At 37.9% G+C, this 9,951-nt stretch overlaps 1 protein-coding gene across 1 annotated transcript; it reads left to right on the forward strand.

The window, feature by feature from the left end:
* Nucleotides 1–1,353: 1,353 nt before the first annotated feature.
* Nucleotides 1,354–4,268, forward strand: LOC128220360 (uncharacterized). Its single transcript, XM_052928722.1, has one exon. The coding sequence runs from the start codon at nt 1,765–1,767 to the stop codon at nt 3,148–3,150; it is 1,386 nt and encodes a 461-aa protein (XP_052784682.1). The 5' UTR covers nt 1,354–1,764; the 3' UTR covers nt 3,151–4,268.
* Nucleotides 4,269–9,951: the final 5,683 nt, after the last annotated feature.

Genomic DNA, 9,951 nt, shown 5'->3' on the forward strand with positions numbered 1-9,951 from the left:
ATGGTCGTTAGAGTCAGGGGTCATGACCCTATCACATGGATGGTCGTTATAATCAGTTTCCATGACCTTTTACATTGCTAACGTTAGAATCAGGGGACATGACTTTTTAAAATGGAAGGTCGTTATAATTAGTAACCACGACCCTATTAAAATGAAGAATGTAAGATTCAGGGGCCATAACCTTATCACATGGATAATCGTTAGAATTAGGATCCATGACCATTTATCACGGATGGTCGTTAGATTTAGGGATCATGACCTAATCAAACTGATGGTCTTTATAATTAGTGTCCACGGCCGAATCACATGGATGGTCGTTAGAATTAGTGTCCACGGCCGCATCACATTGATGGTCGTTAGAATCAGTACCCAATACCTTATAGCATGAATGGTCGTTAGAATCAGTATCCAATACCTTATCACATGGATGGTCTTTAGAATCAGTACTCATGACAGTATCACATGGATGCTGGTTAGAATCAGGGTCCATGTCATTTGCAGTCGCCATATTCCACAAAAAAATATCAGTTAATATGAAACTGTCCAAAACTGCCCTGACGGCGCTATGTTAGTTCAGTTCTTATTAGTCATTTTAAAGATGTCTTTTTTCTTTTCTTTTTGACGGATTATTTTAATTTTAACTGTATTTGGCCTTTTTTAGTTAATGTTCCAAGGCAAGTGAGAGACTAAGTACTCCAAAACATGTTCAAACATGTTATGCTGACCTTTCGAGGGCATTAACCCAACATTCATAATTACAGTTATGTCGATGTATGTGTTGTGTTATGACGTTATGTATGTCTGGTTGAGTGTCTCTTGGGCCATCACACTGTGCCTCTGAACAGGGTTTGTATAAATCGTTTGGCATCTTGGCTTGTCCCTGTAGTTTCCACTGTATTATTGATAATGTTGAAGAGAATTTCTTTTAAATATAAAAGATAAAGAGTAGAAACTAAACATAATTTATCACAATAAGCCATTATGACACAAAGAAAGTTACGTAAAAATATAAATATATCCTGAGAGAGAAGTGAATCTCTAGACACTCACTCTAGCAAGAAGAATGTTTTTTGTTGGATCATTGACATTGTAAATGCAGTAGCCGTGTGTCAGTGTAAACGCTACGTAATTTTCCGGAATTTCGTTACGGTTTTGTTTATAACGAATATCAACATACGGCGGCAGGTATTTATATCTTGCCATGTACTTATTTTCTGCAGCTGAATAAATAACCACTTAAAAAGAGTAATTGATTGCCATCACCTTGTTACTGCAGGAATGCTGATTTTTGAAATTTGTTTTTAAAGACATTGAGAAACTCTACAAATACCAGCCCTGTGTTAAGTTAAGGGGTTTATTCTGAATGCCTGTGATATCGTAAGGCACTATCTGCAAGCGGGGAACCAAGTTAGCTATCGTAAGATAATATTTTACCTGGAAGTAAATGCATTGTGAGCTATACTAATACGAAAGTAGATTAATATTTGTATATCCACAGCGGATAAAGTGTTATGGAAGATTTAAACCTGTTCTCTTTTTTTAAAAAAATAAAGAGAATACGAGAATCGTAGACACAAGAAAACTATGGCTACCTGAGGAATTGACGATACACTTTTAGAAAGTGGTAGTGACGCCGTCGGTGAAAAGATCGGGAGCAAGTGTGAGCCATGTCGTCGGCGGGACAGGTCAGAGGTAGCTTCGTTGTTCTGTAATACATGCAAGGTATATCTATGCGATGACTGCTATGATGTACACAAGGTGCATATGACAAAGGTAGATGACCATGATATCGTGGCTGCCCATGAAGCCTGTGTCAAGCCAGATGTCGATATGAAGGGACTGGGTCAGTGCTTAGAACACAAACGAGTATTTATGTTCTTCTGTAAATACCATAGCGATTTATGCTGTGAGATATGTGCAATTGCTCACCATCGAAAATGCGACCATGTTCACGAAATAGCAAAGGTGGCTAAGAATGTTAAAAATAATGAAAGGGAAAACATACGTGCATCCATTATTATTGCCGCAGAAGTTATAATGAAATGCAAGAAGGATCAATTGAACAACGTTTCGCGAGTGGAAGAAATCGTAAAAGAAATTGATATTTACAAGGAAGACTTATTAATAAAAATTGAGGAAGCCAAGGCGCGAATTGTCAGCGAAATGACTAACCATAACACACAGGAAGACGAACGTCTAAATACGAGGAGAGATGCGGCTGAAAACCTGAAGAAAGAACTCCACACGCACTTGGCAATGTCAGATAGCGTTCGCGAGAATGGAACGGAAAAGGAAGTATTCATACTAAACCATATTCTCAAAAGGACGCAAGCCAAGGCATCACAGACGCTAAACACTTTGTTGAAGAATGATTACACTGTCAAAGTGGGATTGAAAATCAACGAAAATATTTTGAAAATAAAAACTACTGACGCCGCAGTATTCTCATTAAATAAAACACAACTTAAGACACAAGAGCCAAAAACACAACCAGTGTTTCGTCTGGATCTGATGAAGATCATCGACATCATGAAGACAGGGGACGACAAGGAGGAGCCGTTTGTTACTGGTCTGGACTTCCTGTCGGATGGGAGGATAGACGCTGTGGATAACAACAACTGGAAATGTTTTATCTTGAGTGACGCACTGAAGAGGTTCGATACATTTTATAAATTTAAGACAAAATCTAGGGACATATCTGCGTACTCTGATAAGAAAATTGCAGTAACCGTCAGTTACGGAGATATTCGAACCATCTGTCTGCTGACAGTGGACAGTGACAACACGATCTCGCTAGTGAAGACGCTAAAAACGTCTACCTACAGCTTCTCCATCTGTCCCCTGGACGACCAAACGTTCGTAGTGAGCACTTATGACGACCCGCGGCCTGCCAGGATGATTGACGTGGACGGCAAGGAGAGCGACTTTGACAACGTGAAGTTACCAGGCAAGACGTACAAGCGTGATGAAAGTGTATGTACCTATATACCATCCCGGGATTCCCTTGTCCTTACTGACAGGTATGCCAACACAGTTTACATGTATAACACAGTTACTGGAAAGAGCAGTGAATTAAAGGATGGCCGGATATACGAGAACCGAGAGGCGCCTGTGTTGGCTTCAATGGATCCGTGTTTGTCTGCAGTATGAAGACAAACTCCGTTATCCAGATATCGCCCGACGGGGACATATTGGCGTCATGTGACGTCGACAGGTGGTATCCGATCGCTGTTGCCGTCTCCAGGGATGGCTTGAGAATGGCCGTGACCAATTGTGTATTTGGCGTGAGACAACTGAAACTGTTTAATATAATACAATAAAAGTGTATTTTTCAAGATCAGAGATAAATAAAGGTGTATTTTATGATTTATTATGAAAGTAAATATAACATTCTGTTTGAACATTATTGATTTTTTTGAATATTTTGTAAATAAGAGTCTTGTAGTTATACCTATGTATATGTATTCTATGTATTTTTAAAACAATGACCATTATTTTTCTTGTAGTTATATAATAATAAAATAATTATGTTTCTAAATATAATTGATTGAAAAATGATGAAACTCCCCAAAGACAGAAAATCATACTTAGATACGAACACATTTCCTAAGATTCTTTATGAAATGCTTTCCAGAGAATTGTATATACTGAAGCGTAAGAAAAACTTTAACGAACAAATTCATGGCCTCAATATAAATAAATATTATTAAACTGTGGTGCATTATTGTATTTCATGTATACATATACTATCAGTTTTAAGGTGCGAGTCGATCAGGATGTTGCTACTAAAATTATATTAAACTCGCGCTTCGCGTTCGTGTATCATTTCAGTCACTATGGTAGTGGGTGCATTACTGATAACTGAATTCCAGGTTAATACGTTAATAATAATAATGAGCTGTCGAGGAATTAATTTTATGTTATTCATTTAACAATTTGCAAAGCGCACTATCCTATGCGTACAGTATATAAATGATAGACTCTTAATTTATAGCTTGTGATTTAACTATTTTAATTCCCTGATTTTCTGCTGATAAGCCCCTTATTTTACTCCTGAATTCGAATGCTGTAAAGTCCCTCGCCAGTAAAGTTGTTCATGCTTCACGATTTTATTATTCCTTGCTCTTATATAAAAAGGATGTTTAATTGAATTATAGTCACTGGGTTTAACATCATTGCTTGTGAGATGTATATGGATTGATTTAGTTTACCTAAGAATAATGAAATGTCTATTTGCTTTGATTAATATTGAAGTTTTTGAAATAAAAATATGCCAAATGTTATTTGAATTTATTCCGTGTGTTGCGATTAGAGAAAGTTGCTTCTTAATGTGGTGTCGTACAATGCAGTCCAATTCGATGAAATTGATAAAGAAAACAATTATATAATCGTAACGTCGAAACGTTAGCGAAAGTGGCAATGTCGAAATGTCATAGCCAAAGTGTCAATGTCGAGATGTCAAAGCCAAGGTTGCAATGTCGATATGTCACAAATGTGCAAAGTGAAACGTTTGATACAACAAAAGTTACATATAAGCATATATACTTTTATATAAATCTTTATGTATAGTTCAAGAAACACTCATCCAAAAAGGGCATATAGATAAAAAAAAATCCATAACACTAATTAACCTATGGGCGTTTACAGTTCTCTTAATACATCATAAATATTTATGACTGGGCGTAGCTGGCCACCATATATAAAAAAATACAATTTATTATAAGCAATTTTACTCAAACTAGTACACGAGCTAAATCCCTAACAATTGAATTGTTCGTGAAAAGAGAAAACGATTGAAAAAGATAAATCATGTTGCCATGTTGACCAATAAAGAGAAAGTGCCTCCCCGCATGATATATAAAATTTTCCCCAAATGTTAGTCGTTTTACAAAACTCCTTCAATAATGAATTCAGTCACTCAAATGTGCATTAATCTTAATACAAAAGTTGCTATCTCCTTTAAAAAAATGTTGTTATCATATAATTTCATCATATAATAATAAATTCGTTCGCCCATGATTAAAATACAGTGTGTGTATACCACGTGATAGATTCCGTCATAAATGCTACGTCAGAAGGCAATATTTTGCTCCAAAGAAGGTTTTAAATAAAAGCAAAAATAATGCGCGGCTCGGTAGCTCAGTCGGTTCTGTGCCCAGCTTGACAGCGGGTTCGAGCCCAGGTCTAGATGCACGTTTTTGTTATCCGGTGTCATTTGGCGCTTCACTAGGAACCTTCGTTGTATATGTAGTGAATATCCTGCCCAAGTTTTGTCGGAATCATGTGTACCTTGATCTCTTTCGGGAAATTCGGGGACGAAATCACCATTGGCATGATACTGTACCAATACCTATAATGGTGTTGAGAATATGTGTAATCGGCCCGATAACTTGATCGGTAGAACACACACCTTGACAGCAGTAGGATATGGGTTTCTTTACTAATGTGGGTCTCTTATCAAAAAAGACGCTGAGGTATATGTTTGACGCGTGCATGAAGCTCATGTGTATGCGCATTTAACCTTCTGATAAACAACTGATACATCATGAATACGTGTGAATGTGCCTTTACTCTTAAGATATCAAAAGTATTGAAGGAAATACGATATCATGACCTCGGATATATATGCCTTTTACATTCCGATATCAAATATATCGAAGGAATTACCACATCATGAGTTCGTGTGCATGTGCCTTTAATGCAACCACTTGCAACCACGCCCCCCCCCGGGGCGGCATACTGGGGATAGCCGGGGAAATGGGTCGTGTTTTTACCTTCCACGTGGCCCCGCAGTGCCGGGTGAATGCGGTGGTTTTGTCTTCCAGCCAAATATAGCGGGGAATGGGACTTACCTAGAGTCCCTTGGGTGTGGGGGCATTTGGCGGGGGTTTGACGAGCAGTTCGTCTCCGCAGGGCGGGGAATTTGCCCGGGCTTGGCTGGACCGAAATTCAAAGTCCCCGATATTCTCTGGACCTGGGGTGGGGGCGTCGTTACAATTGACTGGTGCATAACCTTCGGATGTCAATGAAATTGATGAAAAAACCGTACCATATGTTCGTTTGTATGTGAACTTTACCTTCAGGGCACACCCAAGTTACCGGCAAAAAAACCTAAAACACATCATTTCAACCTGAACTATAAGGCGGCTCTTAGTATTAAAACTTTGATTATGTTTATAAATCTCTTTGACAACATTATTAAGCTCTTTAGACCACAATGTTATGTTTGTACTCATCAATTGCAAATTCAACTGAATATATTTTCCGCAACATCAAAATATATATATTAATATAACGCGTTTAGCTTCAATTGTGTTGATTAATTCAACAACTCAATACGGTGCTGTTGTATAAAAGGCTATCAGGATTTGGCCGGTGTAAGGATTTATTTTGACCCCCATAGAATAACGATCCCCCGGTCATTATTTATTATTATAAAAAAAAAACCCGTGGGTCATACTATATCGTCGTCAGTGTGAAAATACTACCACTTCTGTACACAAAGTAAACAACTACTGGGGAGTCGTTTTTCTATCGATATCAAACATCTTCGTAAGGGTTCATTTTACTTCGTGGTTCCATCATTATAATTCAATAAATGAAGGGGCATCACGCTGATAAAAACAAAGTCCCTTCATATAGAACTACATATAGTTCAATATCGCGACTTAAGCAGCAGCAGCAGCAACAGCACCAGCAGCAGCAAAACATTAGTATCAATCTCTCAACAGTGTACAGAACCCCATGGTTCAGGAAAGAGAGCTTGTACATGTCTCATCAAATCTTAAGCAGGTTCACGTAAAATCTGAGTAGCTTCTCTTAATTAACAAAGTTACAAATATCTGACATGCAATTTATTCCACATTGTACTAGCTTATTCAACAAAAGTATTCATTTCTTAATACTAACCCAATGGTATTATTTAATAGTTATGCGACTTTATCAAAACAACCTCGTCTTCTTAAAGTTAAAGCTGCTTTAAAAGATCTGACACTATTAAAAACAACGTAAAAACCCTCGTATAAACTAGAGATTGCTTTTTTGAAAAAGCGCATGTCTCCCCCATTGTGTGGTCGTAGGTGAGAAATAATCAATGATGGATCCCAAAATCAATAGGGGCCATCAACTAGTCATGACTAACTGGCATACCAAGTATGAAGTTCCTGGGTGTAAACGTTCTTGAGTTATTGAGCAGAAACCGGTTCTTCACCTCAAGGTCAGTGACCTTGACCTTTGACCAACTGATTGCAAAATCAACTAGACATCATGACCAACCTCACTTCAAAGTTTGGTGAACCTAGATCAAAGCATTCTCCTGATATTGCACGGAAATATTTTTTTACATTAGAGGTCACAGCGACGTTGACCTTTGACCTTGTGACCCCCCAAAATATAGGAGTTTTCTAAACCTCATGATCAACCTCCCTACCAAGTTTGGTGAACCTAGGTCAAACCATTCTCAAGATATTGAGCGGAAATGTTTTTTACATTGGGGGTCGCCGCGACCTTGACCTTTGACCTAGTGACCCCAAAAACAATAGGGATCTTCTACACCTCATGACCAACCTCCCTACCAAGTTTGGTGAACCTAGGTCAAACCGTTCTCAAGATTTTGAGCAGAAATGTTTTTTATATTGGGGGTCGCTGCGACCTTGACCTTTGACCTAGTGACCCCAAAAACAATAGGGATCTTCTACACCTCACGACCAACCTCCCTACCAAGTTTGGTGAACCTAGGTCAAACCATTCTCAAGATATTGAGCGGAAATGTTTTTTACATTGGGGGTCGCCGCGACCTTGACCTTTGACCTAGTGACCCCAAAAACAATAGGGATCCTCTACACCTCACGACCAACCTTCCTACCAAGTTTGGTGAACCTAGGTCAAACCATTCTCAAGATATTGAGCGGAAATGTTTTTTACATTGGGGGTCGCCGCGACCTTGACCTTTGACCTAGTGACCCCAAAAACAATAGAGATCCTCTACACCTCACGACCAACCTCCCTACCAAGTTTGGTGAACCTAGGTCAAACCATTTTTAAGATATTGAGCGGAAATGTTTTTTACATTGGGGGTTGCCGCGACCTTGACCTTTGACCTAGTGACCCCAAAAACAATAGGGATCTTCTACACCTCACGACCAACCTCCCTACCAAGTTTGGTGAACCTAGGTCAAACCATTGTCAAGATATTGAGCGGAAATGTTTTTTACATTGGGGGTCGCCGCGACCTTGACCTTTGACCTAGTGACCCCAAAAACAATAGGGATCTTCTACACCTCATGACCAACCTCCCTACCAAGTTTGGTGATCCTAGGTCATGCGGTTTTCCAGTTATCGATCGGAAACGAAGTGTGACGTACGAACGGACTGACGGACTGACGGACTACCGGACTACCGGACTACCGGACTACCGGACTGACGGACAGGGCAAAAACAATATGTCTCCCCCAGAGAGGGGGAGACATAATTATCTTCGTTTGTGAACGTTTACATCAATCTTCTGACAGTTGACGTGATGCTTGTAGATTGATGAAAGCTGTGAAACAATTCTACAAATGTCCTTTTATGGAAATATGATCCCATTTCATGTGTTTCAAGATGGAAACAGTTTTCGGCACTACAGCTAGAAGACATGAAGCCGTCATAGAAGCAGACATTTTGATTTTTTACAGTTTTACGAAAAATCCGAACATCTGAGGAATATTTGTTCTCACCGCTTTCGTACCAATCAAATTCGTACCCGCGATTCGTACCTACTCGGAAACATTTTTTTCAGAATAACGAAAAAAAAAAGAGTTTGGTCGGCGGTTAAAATTTAGGGTCGGGTAGGTCTCCGGAGCCACTCAGATTATTTTGTTTGGCCTTACCGTGCTGCTGGAAGTATGTCGAGTGTTGAAATGCTGTGAACAAATTAGAGTATGCGTCTACAATTAAAAATATAATTGGTTAAACGCTTTCTTCAATACGACAGTTTACGGCACCGTTTTATATGACGTAATCCGTTATGATGCGTCAATTTATAAAAGGCATGAAGCTAAAAGAAATACCAAAATTAAACTAACGAATACTGCATGACTTGTTTCATTTACCAAGTTGCGAATCTGAAATAATAAAAAAAATATGTTGAAAATTGAGAAACGTTTTTACATGTTATAAGTGAAGTTTGAGTAATTGAAATCCTTACGTGTATATGTATTTGAACAATCAAATGCTAACGATTTTAATGTTAATCACAAAGCTGCGTATCTATATTTTGGTACGCAGTATTACTATGACATTATGAAAGCGAGTCCAGTTTTAAAGTGACACTCTTATTCCAAATCACTACATACAAATGTATAACAAACATCAATTTTGACTGATAAACCTTAAACTTCTTATTAAATAATGCATTTATGGAAAATATTAATTACTGATAACAAGATTGTTACAGTGTATTTAATAGCTAAAAACTCAAAAAAATATTAAACAATTGGTGAATGCTAAAAGATTCACTGCGATCTACTATCGCCTCATAAGGCAGAAATGTCATGTTTTCTGCACATTTCTTTCAAATTAAACTCGGTATCCTTTAAAAGAACCATTAATGTCGACATTTATTCATCCTTTTTGGAATATTAAAATAATATTATTAATTGTTGTAAATCTTAATTGGGAGAAGCGTGCATCTATAAACAATCAAATAATGATTCCAACGATAATAAACAACGCTGCATATCGGTAATTTGGTACGTGGTATTTCAATGAGATTAAGTGGGTCCATTTTAACATAAGTATTTATAGGTTATCAACATTCTCTGTTAGCATATTATTAACCTTATTTTGGACATGAAGTTTCGTCACTGATAGTTTAATTAAACTCAATTCTAAACACAAATCCAATGTGTGTTTTTTTTAATTAAAGCTATGTGGTAATATTAATTGTCTAACTGATACACGTCGGGCAAG

Source organism: Mya arenaria, chromosome 15, assembly GCF_026914265.1.
Source record: "Mya arenaria isolate MELC-2E11 chromosome 15, ASM2691426v1".
Lineage (NCBI taxonomy): Eukaryota > Metazoa > Mollusca > Bivalvia > Myida > Myidae > Mya > Mya arenaria.

Bases quoted from the DNA above. Each gene is read 5' to 3' on its own strand.
- LOC128220360 (XM_052928722.1), top strand. From the start codon at position 1,765: ATGACAAAGGTAGATGACCATGATATCGTGGCTGCCCATGAAGCCTGT.